Source organism: Cololabis saira, chromosome 11, assembly GCF_033807715.1.
Source record: "Cololabis saira isolate AMF1-May2022 chromosome 11, fColSai1.1, whole genome shotgun sequence".
In the NCBI taxonomy this organism is placed as follows: Eukaryota; Metazoa; Chordata; class Actinopteri; order Beloniformes; family Belonidae; genus Cololabis; species Cololabis saira.
Genome location: NC_084597.1, coordinates 30,245,349 through 30,262,797, shown reverse-complemented (window position 1 = coordinate 30,262,797; position 17,449 = coordinate 30,245,349). Strand labels below are relative to the sequence as shown.

The 17,449-nt window shown below is 41.7% G+C and overlaps 1 protein-coding gene across 1 annotated transcript in view; it reads right to left on the bottom strand.

Annotated features, from left to right (window-relative positions):
* Positions 1–15,968, bottom strand: part of trabd2a (TraB domain containing 2A) — a 112,330-nt gene extending 96,362 nt beyond the window's left edge. Inside the window, exons 1-2 of the mRNA XM_061734336.1 lie at positions 15,370–15,968; positions 13,865–14,425 (exon numbers count right to left, since the gene is read on the bottom strand). Coding sequence (XP_061590320.1) covers positions 13,865–14,425; positions 15,370–15,474 — 666 coding nt within the window. The 5' untranslated portion in view covers positions 15,475–15,968. The remainder of the gene's footprint in view (positions 1–13,864; positions 14,426–15,369) is intronic.
* Between the last annotated feature and the right edge of the window lie 1,481 nt (positions 15,969–17,449).

Genomic DNA, 17,449 nt, shown 5'->3' with positions numbered 1-17,449 from the left:
TTTTAGTAAAAAAAAAATCTCATTACACTTAAAACAAGACTCATCACTGGAAAAAACAACAATTTTCACCTGTTTCAAGTAGATTTTCACTTTAAATAAGTAAAAAAAAAATCTGCCAGTGGAACAAGATGTTATTGCTAAATCTTGTCCCACTGGCAGATTTTTCTACTTATTTCAGGTGAAAATTGTCAAATGTTATTTTTCTGGTGATGACTCTAAATGTTGAAATAGCAGTAAAACCACATTCATTAATGAAATGACATAAGGGATGGAAAGGGGGGATGATTTGGACCGTTTTTATTTCTCATCTCGAGTACTGATAAGTAACAATATTTACCCACCTGGAGGAGTATCCACTTTGCCCATTGGGAAGAATGAGATACTTCTCATCTTCTAAGCATTTCTTCACTTCTTCAGGTCGTCCTCCCATCCCTCAACAGCAGGAGGCAGCGGTAAGATGATATTGTCCCGTTTGAGCTGTGACAGGTGGTGTTTCCACATGTTTTATATCCCCAACGCTCGGAGAAAGAGGGTTAATGCGTTCACTCAGCATGTAAACAAACGCGGTTCTGGCAGCACCGGAAGGAGCTCCCACAATTCGCGCAAAGCCTCATGGGGCGTAGGAATAAGGTGGATAGTCATGAGATATTTTCACAAAACAAATACTGCATTTAGTAACGCAGTTACTTTCAGAAAAGTAAGGGTAATCTAATTACTGTTTTTGCAATTGTAATCCCTTACTTTACTTGTTACTTGAAAAAAGTAATCGGATTACAGTAACGCGTTACTTCTAACGCGTTTCTGCCCATCACTGGTCGTGAAAAATCTTTAAATTGTTTGAAAATGTCCTTATAATCCTTCCCAGGTTTCTAGGAAGCAATCATTTTTAGGGCCCGAGCACTTACAGTGCGAAGGCCCTATTGTATCTGTAGGAGTTCTCGTTCTCGTTGTTTTTATTTTTCTTCTGACGAAATGAGGGCCTTTTTGCCCCCCTAAACGTGCCTCAAAAGTCACCAAATTTTGCACGCAAGCCAGGCAGAAATGTGATATTTAATGGTTTGCATTTATGGGCGTGGCCTAATGGCTCAACAGCGCCCACTAGAAAACCTTGCGCCTCAAGCCCCACAATACGGTTTGACGTACATGCACAAAAATCGGTACACACCTGTATCATGTCGCAACTTAAAGAAAAGTCTCTTGGCGCCATGGCCGAAACCGAACAGGAAGTCAGCCATTTTGAATGAATCGTGTAATTTTGGTGCAATTTATGCCATTTCTTTGCCGCTTCTTTGCACGAACCGCAACATGCACACAGGTGTATTATACATCAAAATGTGCGTCTCGATCCTGCGACAACACACATTACTTTTCTCAGTCAAAAGCGTTACCGTTTGTTGTGAGTGAAAACAGCCCTTGCACTGTGAGTCCTACAACTAAACTCATTAATATCTTTTTTTTAAATAAAACAAAATAAATAACAACATTGGTTACAAAATACATATCAGTCTGTGACTTAATTAGAGACAGGAAGTTATCGTAACTGGGTCAAAAATCAACAGTGTTCTTGATCCTGATCCTGATGTTAGGTGTCACATCAGCCAAAAATTGTGTTGGAAAAAAAAAGTGAAATAGTGCTCTCATGTTTGAGGCCAAAGTAGAGCTACATTAAAGAGACCAAAGAAAGAGGAGAAGTAAAAGTTCATGAACTGAACTGCTCCATAAAAAGAGAAAACAACATTATTCAGAATCTGACAACTTTGCTATTTCTCTCATGTAAATGTTGGTTTTGTTTGGATTTCATGAGACCCTGCATTGTATCACCCTGCAGCTCCAGATCCCTTTAGACTGTCAGTTCAAGTTAATAACAAAAATAAACAAATAACAAACAATATCTGGGTTTCAAGGTTGTCAAAGAGAGGTACCATCATGATACCTTTAATGGAGATGGAGTCACTGCTTCCTTTCATAATGGTTGCTCTACTGATCTCAGTCTCCATCTCAACTCTCCTTGTTCTCCTGGTCATGAATGAACTAAATGGGCGTCAAACATTCCTTCTCTGCTCTCATGAACGTACACTGAGACCTGCATTCATCACATCTCCATGCACCATTACTCCCAGTGATAGGAGGAAAGAAACAACACTTTCATTAGCAGTTCTATTCCACTGAGGTGTGGAATGTCCCGTTGGTTTCCAACAATGGTGACAGGGAAAGCCAGCCTTCATGCGACTATTGTTGTCCTTGAAAAGCTCACTTAGTGTAATGGGCAAGGCTGTGCCCGCTCTTCAAAGGACGAGGGGCGCCGTGCAAGAATAAGAGCAGTCATGCTTAGCCAGATTAGAGATCTGACAAAAGTAAATATAATTCATTGTGGTTTGATAATAATGAGCCAAAAAGGCTTTAATTTTATTGACAGGCAAACTCGGAAAATGAACACATTGCTTGTTGGGGGAAAGAATGCTAACCATTTTCTTAAACCTATTACGTTATGCAGACGTTAAGCAGCTAAAGAAATCTTCACAAAACCAGGCACTGAATATGTCTTTTTCAAAGGCTTGAATAAAGGAAACTGGACATCATTAAGACACGGGTCCAAGAAAAGCAAGTCCAGATGCCTTCATTCAAGTCTGAGACTGACTATGACTTGGATGGCAATTTTGAGGCATGTTAAAATGAATCACCAAAAAATGATATTCATGGTAAATTAACAAAAGATTCAGTGAAATGGGGGGTAAACCAGAGCTGTCTGACATTATTTGCAAATTTCAAACCGTGAGAACTAGATATCAGAAGACAGTGTGGCTGACATGTTTCCATACGATTCCAGAAAGGTTGCTATGACTTTCCAGTGTGGAAACCAGAAATAAAGGCCTTGTTAATAGTGCAACCATCCAGCCAGCTGAACAGTTTACGCCAATCCTTTGATGAATGTCCAGTTTACCGGTACCTCTTACTAGAAATGTTCTGAATTAGCAAGTTACCATCTGAGCTGCTGGGGGTAAGCAAGCAAACAGGATTTCATTCCAGGTTTGACCTTAACAAGCATGAGCAGTGAACTTTTTACTGCTTCAGTACATCAAATATTTTCATATCCTCCAAGATCTGTTTCATGCCAGATGCAAATGGCCAGTGAAAACATTACCCAGACTATTGCAAAGCACAAATGTGCCTTTCTATTTGTAGCTTGATTAAACATCTTTTTCAGTCAAGAATGGCGATACAGGCAATGGCCCTGTTTCACCAAGCGTGTCTCTCACTCATCACGTTCTATCTGGACATCTTACAGTTGAGTTGAGCTAAAAGGCTTTGAATGGAATTGGCCTTTTCAACTTTTGCTGCAAAATTAAGACGGCAGGGGGAAGGTGTCTGTCGAGCTGCTGGTGATAAGATTTAAACTGAGCGTGAAAATGATGGAGTGCCAAGCTGTTGACACTGCTGATTTAGTGCAGTGTCAGGACAGGGGTTGCGTGTGGGACAGCAGAGTTCACTGTTGTGCTTTATGGAGTCTTTAAGGGCTTAATTCAATGAAAATCAAGACCATGGAGTCTTTACTATATTTACTGATCTGTTAAAAAGGCTAATAAAAGCCACTCACACTCTTTTTCTAACAGAGACAACGACTATACTTGTCTAAACAACAAAATTAATAAAAAAAGTATTGGGAAAGAAAGACTGATGCCAATAAGAAGCCAGGACTGAAAAAAAACATGGTAGTAATCACTAAAGTAAACCAAACAGAAGTCATTCAAACTACAATCTCCAATCAAAGTCTAGAACATTTAAAATGAACAGCACAGAGAAACAGACTTTGTCCCTCCTCAGAATGTGATTTTCCTGCATAAATGAGTGCGATGAAGCTCATTCATTAGGGCCCGAGCACCTTCAGTGCGAAGGCCCTATTGTATCTGTAGGAATGTTTTTTCTTTCTTTTTTTTTCTTCTGACGCAAGGAGGGCCTTTTTGCCCCCCTAAACGTGCCCAAAAAGTCACCAAATTTGGCACGCAAGTCAGGCCTGGCCAGAAATGTGATATTTAATGGTTTGCATTAATGGGCGTTGCAAAATGGCTCAACAGCGCCCCCCGGAAAACTTTGTGCCTCAAGCCCCACAATACGGTTTGACGTACATGCACGAAAATCGGTAACACACCTGTATCATGTCACAACTTAAAGAAAGGTCTCTTGGCGCCATGGCCGAAACCGAACAGGAAGTCGGCCATTTTGAATTAATCGTGTCATTTTGGCGAAATTTATGCCATTCCTTGGCAATTAATACGGCCCAAACCGTAACGTGCACCCAGGTGTGTTATACATCAAAATGTGCGTCTCCACCCTGCGACTAGGCGCATTACTTTTCTCTTTCAAAAGTGTTACCGTGGCGACGCTAGACGGCAAAAAGCGCGCCCCCCCTTCATCTGATTGGTCCATATTTGATAGTTCTCCAAAAGTCACCAAATTTTGCATGCAAGCCAGGCCTGGTGATAAATTTGATATTTCATGGTTTGCATGAATGGGCGTGGCCTAACGGCTCAACAGCGCCCCCTAGAATACTTTTCTCTGCCATAACTTTGGAAAGGTTTGACATAAAGAGTCGTGGGTGGTGTCATGGGACTCGGTATTGAGTCCTTGACCATAATTGGTGCAAATTAGCCCCGCCTCTTCTTTTGATTGGTTGTCCCTATTTCCGGCTATAACTTTTGAATGGTTTAACATAGGAAGTCGTGGGTGGTGTCATTTCTGATATGCTTATGGGGGGCGGTGGCCGTGAGTGCGAGGGCCCGTTCATCGTTGCTTGCAGCTTTAATTCTCATTGATATCTTCTTCATGTCTGCTGTAGAGCTTTGCTTGGACATTGTACAACGCCTTTGTTGAACAGCTTCCAACAATTGCAAAGCAGAGGTATTTGATGGTTTATAAGGCACAAACTCTTGAATGTTGTTGGGGTATTTTACTTTGGTTATATACAGGAAATTCTTACATCTGAGGAAAGTGGAATTCTCCTTTTTTCTTGTCTTTGCAAACCTGTGACAAAAATAACTATAATTCACAGTGAGATGGCTGGTAGTGCAGCCATCTCACAGCTAGAATGTCCTGGGTTCAATTCTCACCGGGGACGCTGTGGGCTCTGAGTACACGTTCAGCACCCACACCCTGGGTGGGGTTGGCGAAAGGGCCTTTCTGTGTGGAGTTTGTATGTTCTCCCTGTGTTCCCTTGGGTAGCTAATGCTATACACTGATGGGGTGGGGAGGATCTGGAGGATCTGGTTGGAATAACGTGATCCTTCCGCGTGCTACGTCCGGCCAGAAAAACTCCTCAAGTAAAGGAGGAGACTTGAGCTCAGCGTAGGCCCTTCCAGGGTTGGTAAAGGGTGAGCAATGTCGTTCCTCGTCCTGAGCATCCTAATAAAAGTGCCATTGGGCAATTTGCTGAGGTTCCAACATGTCCTGCTTTAAAACAACACCACTATAAGGTTCTGGGAGTAAGGGTAATCCCCCCCTTAACTACCGACCAACATCAACTGAAATTCCTCAATAATATGCAACATGATTTCATAGTGACTTCAGCCCCCGAGACATGTTTGTAATACTCACAATGTCACCGAAGGGCACAGAGAAACAGACACACAGGTAGACAAGGCCTCTTACGTGAACCTGTTTGAGGAACAAGGTTCATTTTTCTGGTAATTTCAGACTTGGGTCATTTGGATACATTTTTCTTTAAAAATGCAGAAGCAAGCGACTGAATGTTCGTACAGCTGATTAATAACAGCACAACTTTCTACACTTGACTTAGTAGTGGGAAAATAAGAAGTAAAGTGGCCCATTACACACAAAAAATGCATAATCTGAATTTGTACATATTTTTTTACAAAAAGCAGACGCACACTACAAAGCCAAATAAAGTGACCGCCTCATTTAAACTAAACACGTAGGTACGAGCCTCCTATTTGAGAAGGTGTGCTCTGATTAGTTTGTTTTGTGGTGTCCAATGATTTAACCCCAACTAGTGCAGTGAAAACCTCCTAATTATTTACACAAACATACAGGATAATTCAATTCAATTAAACTTTATTTATAAAGCGTCTATTACAACAGAAGTTGTCTCTAAGCGCTTTCCAGAGACCCAGAACATGGCCCCCGAGCAATTATTACATACACAATGGCAGGTAAAAACTCCCCTAATGAGAGAAAAATCTTAAGCCAAAAAGCGGCAAGGAAAAACTCCCCTTTAGGAGCGAAGGAACCTTGAGCAGGACCTGGCTCATAAGGGGGGACCATCCCTCCGAAGGCCAGCTGGGTAGAGCAGAAGATGCAACGTGCAAAATCACATTAAGGTTAAAGATGTTTCTCTGTTCCAGACAAAACAACTCAGGAAATTTTTGAAACTTCTTATATAGTGTTGAAAACTTTTCAACACACTATCAAAACTCGAGAGGCATCACCTTTGAGGAAGAAATTTGGTTGGGGAAAAAATGGAGAATGATCGTAATTTTGAAATAATTAAAATTTTTGTCAAAATCTGATAAAAGAAAAGCAATTCTTGATAGTAAAAGAGGAACCATTGTCACACATGGCATATGAAGAGAACTGGAAATACTGGAAGCAAAAGGCTTTGTATATTTAACCACTTATCAATGAGGCTAAAAAAAAAAAAAGGACTTTCCAGGCAGCATAAAGACTGGCCTCATCCATCATGCACAGCTCTAAACTTGTGGGGGATGTATTATCATTTGTGTTTGCTTCAGTTGGTCAAGTCTGGGCTCAGCAATGCTACATGCCCAAAAATGTGGCCAGCTGACTATCGAAATATACTGAACCGATAGCTTGATAACAATGCCATATTCAAAGATGGCGATGAAATTAATTAAATTGGCTAAATTAAAAAGTAAAAGTGGTTCACGGAGTGAAAGGCATAATTTCTGACATGGTTTGGCCTCGAAAGAGTCTAAACCTTAACCTGGTTGAAAATCTTTAGAATTTGCGAGAGAACACTTTAACGTAGGGTTCTTACTTTCTACCATTGTTAATCAATCAAACTATGAAACCCTTGGTGAAAATAAATACTGTGACACTAATGGCGCTTTTCCACTAGTACCTACTCAGCGCGCCTCTACTCGCCACACCCCCGTCTTGCGCTTTTCCACTACGGGCCGAGGCGGGTCGGGGCTGGCCAAGTAGATACTTTTTCTGTATCTATTCTGCCGAGGTTCTGAGCGTGCTGAGTCGGCCCTGGATCTGACGTCATCACAATACAAGCCACCGATTGGTCGGGGGGCGGGGCCGTCAGACGTTTGAATCAGGAAGCGGGATTTCAGCGCAAGAGCGGCTCACGGCTTTTCATTTTATTCGACAGGCAATGGCAGCGCAAAAGTCTGTTTGGTGATCCAACTCTGAGGTGCAGATGTTCATAAACCTGGTGGCTGACGAGAGAATTAAAAAGGGATCTAGACGGGCGATAAGGAACGACCAGATCTACCAGGCGCTTGGTCACTCGCAGCTCCCAGCTGATTTCTCAGCAGCGCCGACACAAACAAAAGTTTTTAAAAAAGCGTCGCCGCTTGAAGCTTCTTTCACTCTCATTTTTTAACTTGATATCGAACACAAGTCACAGACTCAGCAGCACATATATCATCTCCTCCATGTTCTACATCTTTAGTGTAGTCTTCTCCGTTTAGATCACACAATCAAATACTTCACAGCAGCTTCGCTCCAACCCGCCCACTTCTCATCTGGGTGTTTAAAAACAAACGAGGACGAGGCGAGTGAAGGCGAGACAAGTCAAGTCGCGAGTAGGTACTAGTGGAAAAGCGCCATTAACGAAGCCTTGAAAAAGTAGGTGTGTCCAACTTCATCTACTTCTGTAAACTTAATGCAGGCTGCCCTGATTGTGTTGTAATACTGCCAATATTTATTTCTATGCTCTGCTCTTCATAGCTAGGACAGATTAAGGTTTCTGCATACTAAACTTGACAAGCCTTTTCTTTTTTGTTTGAATTCGAAACATTTCCTTTCATGTTTACCTTCATCTATTCCATATGCATTTTACGTAATATTCTGGAAATGTTAGAATTTTCCTCCAAGCTATATTAAGACAGCCGTCTCTGAATGGTTGGTCAACTGTTGTCTGAGATCATCTAAAATAAGATGCTGTATACCTGAAAAAAAGGCAGAATTTCCAATATGTATATAGAACTTACAAATATCACAAATATACTGTGATAAACATTAAACCTATCACTCTCTATCATCTGTCTTTTTATGGCGATTCTTCTAAACAAGCCATACTTTTGCAGTATTTCTTTCATAGTGCTGGCATGAACTTTCTATCTATCTAACTGAGCATGTACCCCCTGAAATGAGGCCCTTGAATTATTTGCAATTTCACAGTACATTGCATCTGAATTTGGGAGTGAACCTGCTGGAACTTCCACTCTTGAGAAGACTGGCAACTATCTTGAATGATTCTACTTGTGAATAATCTTTCCCACTGTGGAAAGAAGGGCCCAAAAGTGTCTGGAAATAATCTCATAGCTCTTCCCAAATGGATGGGTACCTACAATTGTTTCTCTAAGATGACTGCTGATATCTTTCCTTTTTGCCACTGATATAACCAACACCTCAAAGCTCCAGCAAAAGGCTGACTTTTCTGCATTTCTGCTGCTGATCATTACATCAAGTGATGTTGTTAAACTCAATTCCAAAAGGTTAGATTTTAGCTTATTTCATGGTTAAATCAACAACATGTAACACACTTTAATAAAGCATGGCTTGCTATTCACTTGAGCTTATGTTTACCTACTTTTATGGTTGGACATGTTATCTATCTAACACATCCAAAGAGGGTTTTACAGTGCAAAAAAACTATTTATAAAAAGAAAAATATTGTAAATAGGTAAATATATAAGAATAAAAAATAAGCCTTCTCTCAAGAAAATAAAGGACTATTTTAGACTACTTTGCTGATTGTAAAAAGTCTAGTCAAAAAAATTTTCAAACATTTTTGCTTAAAATAAGACAATTTTGATGAAATGTGGGGATACTAGGCTTCTTTCTAGAGGGGTTATCGTTGCAATGTAGTGATAAAAGATACATATTACTTGTGCACCAAAGCAAAGAGCACAGAACAAAAAACAAAATATTCAAAATACTGTGGTTAAATTATATCTGATTTAATACAAGCCATGAAATAAAGCTTGGTAACAAGAGTTGCACTCTCCAAGTCCATGTGCGTTAGACTAAATTTAAATTAGACTGAGGTTAATAGTAGGATCACAGGATGCCATTCCTAGTGATCTTGAAGGGGAAACAATAGATTGTTTCCATTGAGTGGGGTATTGTTTATGCATGTCTCCATTACCAGAAAAATACCTGCAAAAGAGGCCTTCAGTAGCCTTTGCAGGGGCAAAAAATGTTCCTGCCGTGGTACACAGCTCTGCCTACAGCCCTATTACACTAACATAAATCACGTGAACAAAATAATTTTAGATGTTTTTGGCTTGTTGGCATATTATACCAATGTAAAGGTCTAGCGGGGGGGGGTTTATTTAATCTCAATAGCTACCGCTGCAGTGCTTGTTTAAAAAAACAAACATTTTGCATTTGCAAACAGAAACAAATGTGCATTACCGCCACCTCGTGGTCAGCAGTGTTATTTGTTCAGGCAATGGTTTTTGTGTGGCACTACAGTGAAGTGGACACAGGGCAGCTGAAGCGGCTCAGGGCGGGGTGGGCCCTATTAGAGGTTCCCATCTGGCGGGTCTACCACGGGCCCCCGCTCATGAAACCGTAACTATTGGTCTAATAACCTCAAGTGAAATGTAAAGGAAACTTTATTGTGTGACACACCGTCTTCCCATTTCCTTATCTGTTTACTGGGATCAACACCTCACTACGATGCTTGCTGTGCAATACGTGAAGAAGCAAACAACATGGTCTCCTAATTTTACACTGCAAATTAATGTGGATTTATGTTTGTCAGGGACTGGGCTTACTATGAAACTATAGCAACGTAAAAGTTTTCTGTAAAATCTAAACTTTATTGTCTCAAAAAGGATTATGCTAATTAATGTTATAATGTTACAGCATTCAAATCAATGATTATGCTCTTTCCAGAAAGTAGGGACCTCCTTGTTAGGTTTTAACATCTTTCTGAATCCCAATTGTAGCCCTCCTACTCTGAGATTAAACTCATGCAACAATTCAAAACTGGAACAAAGAAGGCTTGAGACATTGAAATTCAGTGTTTGAAAGTTAAATATCTGAATTATATATATATCATTCGTCAAATATACAGCTTTCATTTGACATTTTCACCCACAATTTTAGTGTCAAACCTTTTTCTACTGTTGTTGTTTTTCACCTACATTTGTTCAGTTTCAGGTTTAGCCCTGTTATTAGTTTGTGCTCAAGGTTTAAAAACAAGCTTTGAAAAGGAAAAAAACACTTTGAAACCTTGAAACTTTAACTTTGAAAGGTGTATCTGTATTTTGGAAGTTTGACAAATATATTTTTACACTGTATTTCACAATTCATTTCAAAACCCCATTGGTCTGAGATTCAGCCACACAAGTTCAAGCTTTCAAGTAATGTGATTAATGGCCGTCTTATCTCTTGTTTTGGTGTGGAAACCTTGAAACAGAAGGCCACCAGAATCATTTAGAAAACACACACACTAATGAAACTGGCACTGAGTAATCAGAATCAGAAATACTGGATTGCCAGTGTCAGCGACACAGGTTCACTAGAAACTAGGAACCTGCTGGGAAATTTGCTCTGACGTAATGGTGCAAACACAACATAAAATTAAAGCTGCAAGCAGCGATGAACGGGCCCTCGCACATGCAATTTTCACCAATAGAGGTCAAGGACTCAAAACCGAGTCCAATGACACCACCCACAACTCTTTATGTCAAACCATTCAAAGGTTATGGCAGAAAATAGGAACTATCAAATATCGACCAATCAGATGAAGGGGCGGGCCTAATTTGCACCAATTATGGTCAAGGATGTCCGATGACACCACCCATGAGTCTGTATGTCAAACCATTCAAAAGTTATGGCAGAAAGTAGGAACTATTAAATATGGACCAATCAGATGAAGGGGGGCGCGCTTTTTGGCGTCTTGTGTCGCCACGGTAACGCTTTTGACTGAGAAAAGTAATGCGCATTGTCGCAGGATCGAGACGCACATTTTGATGCATAACACACCTGGGTGCACGTTACGGTTCGGGCGAAGAAGCGGCCGAAGAAATGGTATAAATTTCGCCAAAATTACACGTTAAATTCAAAATGGCCGACTTCCTGTTCGGTTTCGGCCATGGCGCCAAGAGACTTTTCTTTAAGTTGCGACATGATACAGGTGTGTACCGATTTCGTGCATGTACGTCAAACCTCATTGTGGGGCTTGAGGCACGAAGTTTTCTAGAGGGCGCTGCTGAGCCATTTTACCACGCCCATTAAGGCAAACCATTAAATATCACATTTTTCGCCAGGCCTGGCTTGCGTGCAAAATTTGGTGACTTTTGGGGAACGTTTAGGGGGGCAAAAAGGCCCTCATTTCGTCGGAAGAAAAATAAAAATGAGGAAAATAAAAACGATGTCTCCTACAGATACAATAGGGCCTTGGCACTGTAACGCCTGGATTATGGTTCTGCGCAACACCAACGCAGAGCACACGCCGTTGCCGTGACGCCGTTGTGAACCCTTCGGACAAAAAAAATCACACACACACGAGGAAAAGAGCGCTGAACCAGAAATGCGTTGCTACCAAGCGAACCAATCACAGTCCTCTCGGTCTGCGTTGGTCTGCGACCTCTTGACGCGTAGTTACAATTTTTGGGAGGTGTGCGTCAGGCACGGCGCGGCATGTGGTGTGGGGTGCGCGAAGCAGCGCAACAAATCGGCGTTGATTTGTTGCAGAACCATAATCCAGCGTTAAGTGCTCTGGCCCTAATAATGGAAAAAATTAAAAAACAATTAAAATAAAATGGGAATAAAATAAAATGAAAAATAATTTGGAGGGTAAGCAGGATTAAGATATAGTAAAATAAATAGACTCAATTAGACTAAATATATATACCAGTACAATATATAAGTAGCAGATGCCTAGAGATGCATAGAATGGCTGTCCTTCATCAATATTGTTCATGAGTCTCATGGCTGAGGGGAAGAAGCTGTTCTTGTGGAGGGAGGTTCTGGTAAGTAGTTTCTGGACACTTAGCAGTGTGCAGTCTGTGTCTGTCCCTGGCGGTGTCATCGGTGTACCACGTGGTGATGGAAGAGGTGAGTATGGACTTGAAGATGAATGTATAGAAATGCACCATCATTTCAGTCGGCAGTTTGACTTTCCTCCACTACCTCAGCAGGGCTTTCTGATGAGGGCACTGATGGTCGACTCCCATTTGCGGTCCTGGGTGATGGTGGTGCCCAGGAAGTTCACAGTGATGGGGGAGAAAGGGGCGTGTCTCTTCTGGGTGTTGAGCTCCAGGTTGTTGCAGCTGTACCAGATCCAACTCCCTCCTGTAGGTGGACTCGTCTGTCAGGAAGTCGCTGAACCACCTGCAGATGGAGTCGGGCATGTTGAGCTGAGAGAGCTTGTCTTGAAGCAGAGCTGGCAGGTTTTGTATTGGACGCAGAGCTGATGTCCACAAACAAGATCCTGACATAGGTTTAGGTAGAGTCCAGATGCTGTAGTCCAGATGCTGAGTGAAGGGCCAGGTCGACAGCATCATCGATAGACCTGTTGGCTCTGCAGGCAAATTGCAGGAGGTCCAGGATGGGGACAGTTATGATATTGAGGTGGGAGAGGGACAGGCGCTCAAATGACTTTATCACTACAGATGGCAGCGCCACAGACCTGTAGTTATTACGTCCAGTGATCCATGGCTTTTTGGTGATGGGAATGAGGGTGGAGGATTTGAAGCAGGCTGGCACAGGACATGACTCCTAACTAACTCTAACTCCCCATCAGGGAGATGTTAAAAATGTCCACAAAGACTGGAGTCAGCTCATCCACACAGTCTCAGGGTGGAGGGGGAGACACAATCCAGCCCGGGAGCCTTGCAGGGATACCAAATGAATTGGTACCCACAAGTTAATATTTTGCTACACCTTTCGAGGAAATTACTGCAACCACGTGATTTCTGTAACTCTCATTGAGACCTCCGTACCTGCAGACAGGTATTTTGGTCCACTCCTCATGAGCAAACTGCTCCATCTGTCTCAGGTTTAAAGGGCATCTTTTCCAAATTGCAACTGAACATCAAGTTGCTTGGAGATGGTCTTTTAGCTTTCATCTTTATCATTCTTGCCTACAATTTTCTTTCTGATCTCCTCAGACAAGTCTCTCCTTTGCTTTCTCTGGTCCATGTTCAGTATGGCAAATACCATGATACCAAACAGTAGAGTCAGAGTGACTGTAAGACATTTGTGTTGTTAAATACAGGATACCATGGTAAAATAATTTTTTGTCTTTTCGGGGGGTACCAACTTATTTCTTGAGGTCAGTTTCATCATTATTACTTTTTTAATGACTCAGTTTACCCACAATTCCAAAAGCAATGTCAGATTGTCATTGGTCAGTTTTCGGTAAATTATTTCTTATCCACATTCAATGACAATTATGGGTTTTTCTGTCTTTAATGTGTCCATGTCTGCAAAGCACAGCCCTTCGGCTCTGCGTTTCAATATTTTAAGCCTTCTTTGATTCAGCTGTGAATTAAGACATGGATTTATTCCCATAGAGAACCATTATTCTGGTTTCTAATTTGCTTTTATGAAAAATATCAGGAAATACAAACACTGCTGAGACAATCTAGATTCGAAACACATTAATCTCAAACCTAAACTCCAACAGTTTCAAACTCACCTGAGAGAAGTTGAGTCCATTGAGTGGATGACACTGTTCCTCTACCTTCTCAACAGCCCCCGTCCTTTTCCTCATCCTCTCTGCCTCCTGGGCCAGGTACAGGTCCAGCACTGGCACCCCTCGTGTTTTGATGTCAGCCTCGGTTAACGAGTTCACCATTAACATCACCCAAACGGGTCGCTTCCTCTCCCAGTTGCCAGCGATGGCATTAAAGAGATAGTCTGCATAGAGCCCTTTCCCCCTCTGATCCGGAGTCATCCATAAGGGCATCATGAGTTTGACATACTCAAGGTGTCTTTTAAGTCTCCTGTAGATGTCTCTAGGTAGGACGTCTTGCAGGTTCTCACCTTGAGGAAGCAACTGGCAGCTGGTCAGGGCTGAGATAGTGTAAGGGTCTGTTAAGTCCAGCTCAAAGTACACAATGTTGCTTTCCTGGAAGGCCTGCTTGGAATTTTCAGGGATGAAATCCCAAACGCGGGTGTATGGAACATGGATTGTTCCATAGAAATATGACGGGGGATCCCGTTTGATCGTCCACAGGAAGGAGTTTAATTCAGCTTGCTGAAATGGGGAAGACAAAACACTTTTGTTCAATAATAATTAATTAATTAATTAATTAATTAATTAATACTTTTTTTATGATGGTTGGATTTGGTTGGGTTACTATTCAAAAGCTGGGCCATGAAGTGACATTTTGTTTTTATTATTATTATTTTGTCCAGTCTTAAAACTGAAATATTCAGTTTAAAAAAGACAAAAAACAAAGAGATACTGGAAATCTTTGCACTTAAGAAGCTGGAATCAACAATTATTGATAATTAATGTTATTTTACCCAATGTATTGACTTCAGCACTAACACAGCATCAAAAACACAGAAAGGCATGTAAAAGAGAGGCAGGGGGTAATTTTACAGTTACTTTACAACCAATGCTGGCTCTGGCTGACACCAACTATGTCTTTGTCTGTAGGAGACTGTTTGTTAGACTGCTAACAGACTGATAATGACTTATTAACAGGCCACTTAGAACCCAAGTGCCAAACAAACAACACACATCAGTGGCTTTCAGACTACTGGCTGCTACCAACAATTGTTTTGCCCTTAAATTCCTGCTTGATCACCCACCCTGAAAGGTTTGACAAGTTCGAAAGAAAAAGAAACTGATGAATAACCAGTTGCACTGTGTTTTGAATACTTTCCGATGCACAAAAAATGTTGACACAGCAGTTCCACTTGTGAATTATTATTGATGAAAATCTTTGTGGCCAATTATTTTGTTTATTTTATTTTTTATTTTTTGGGAGGGAGAGGGGGGGGGGCGGTTAAATAGGTGAAAGGAAAAATAAAACTGATTCATGCACAAAACATTATGAATATATGTTAATTTACTGCACTCTGAGATGAATTCCCGAATGCAAAGCTATGAGATGGTGCACGAGTGGAACCTGTTGAGGAATCTTAAGCAACACAATAACCAGCACAGAATGTAGTTTCAAAAGCACTTACTTTTCTGTTTAGCTCGCAGTTGCCGGGGTCCTTTAGCCTCCACTGGTCTGCTCGGACCAGCATCAGGAGGCAGGACTGGATGAATGCGCCCGCGGTGCCCCGCATCGCCGCTCTCTCCGCGCTGCGCACGGGCAGCCCGAGTCCGTTTGTGACCAGCACTTCCCAGAAAGCGTGGATGGCAGGTCCACTTTACCACAGCATCGGCTCCATGCGGTCACGTAAAATGAGCTGACATGTATCCGGCAAAACCGCCGGACAGGGTCATGTTGACTGGAGCCTCCAGAGAGGGAGATGTGGTCGCTGGGGGGTTTTCACCGGGTCACATCATCCCCTCGCTTCCTCCGATCCCCCTTTTCCTCCTTACTGCCTCTTCACGCGGCTTTCACCGAGGACTAGTGTCCGAGAGTCCTAAAAAAAAGTTGCGCAAATTGATCCAACAGGTCCGTGCCGCGTCAGCACCAAGAGAAAGAAAAGGAAATAAAAGCGAGAAGGTCGCTTTGAGCCGCGACTGTGAACCAGGTCGGAGTAAAAAGTTTGAACCCCAGACTTCTCCACTCTCTGCTCCGACTGTCCGACTGCCAGTTCTGCGTCCCTTCACGCATGTGTGTGTTAGTGTGTGAGGGCTGCGCTGCTACCTGCACCCCCCTCCACACACACACACACACACACACACACACACACACACACACACACACACACACACACACACACACACACACACACACACACACACACACACACACACAGGGGCGAAAATCCCGTTTCATAGTTGGGGGGGGACAATAAACAGTAACATTTTAGAGAATAAATCCAGGGGGGGACAAGGAATAAAAGTTTTAGCCTTCCTTTAATACAGCATTTTGACATTTTCATCTCTATCTCGCAAACAGGCAGAAGAGCTTTCTTAGAGCAATACAAAACAATGGTATTAGGTGGAAGGTGGCAATAATACAGCACATCTGACATAATACACTGCAAAAACCCAAAATCTTAACAAGAATATTTGTCTTATTTCTAGTTAAAATGTCTCATTTTTAGTTAAAAAAAAAATCTCATTACACTTAAAACAAGACTCATCACTGGAAAAAAAACAACAATTTTCACCGGTTTCAAGTAGATTTTCACTTAAAATAAGTAGAAAAATCTGCCAGTGGAACAAGATTTTTTTTGCTTGTAATAAGAAGATAAATCTTGTCCCACTGGCAGATTTTTCTACTTATTTCAAGTGAAAATTGACTTGAAACAGGTGAAAATTGTCAAATAACAAGTTATTTTTCTGGTGATGACTCTTCTTTTAAGTGTAATGAGATTTTACACTTTACTAATGGGGGGGACTTGTCCCCCCTGTCCCCCCCGGGATTTTCGCCCCTGCGCACACACACACACACACACACACACACACACACACACACACACACACACACACACACACACACACACACACACGTAATCTCCTCCCTCATGCACTGAGGCGCTCCGCAGTAATCTGATTAAACATCTACCTTGTGCATCAATAAACTGAAAAGTGTGGAGTTTACATTTTTACGAGACTATGAACTGGAACAATGTTTGAGGTATATTTTGATCAGACCGAACATCCCTGTGTGGCCCTGCTGGAGGCCCGAGGGCCATCAAGGGTGCCAGCGGAGATCCCGTGGTCAGATTATCAAGTCTTCGTCCTTAATGCCTTACAAACTGCCGGCATTAGCATGAGAAAACCCGCAATAATACCGCTGGGAGGTCTGGGGAAAGGTGTCACACCTTTTCACTACAGATCTCGGCAAATGGGACAGCATAGCTTATTTTTTATTATACATTAATCTTATATCCCCTAATAATTAGTTCTGTTCAAAATGTTTTTAACCCATTTAAAAAAAAAATTGGATTACACTCAATGTTTAAATTGTGCTTTGTGGTATTTCTATCAGAAGTTATGCCCGATCTACCCACGTATGAACAGAATTCTGGTTCAGTGCGGACAAACCAACACATACAGACGTTGTCAGGTGTTTGAGTAAATGTGAAAATACTTGTTTATACGAGGAAAGATTTAACAGCTTACTTTTTTACGGTCACTTTC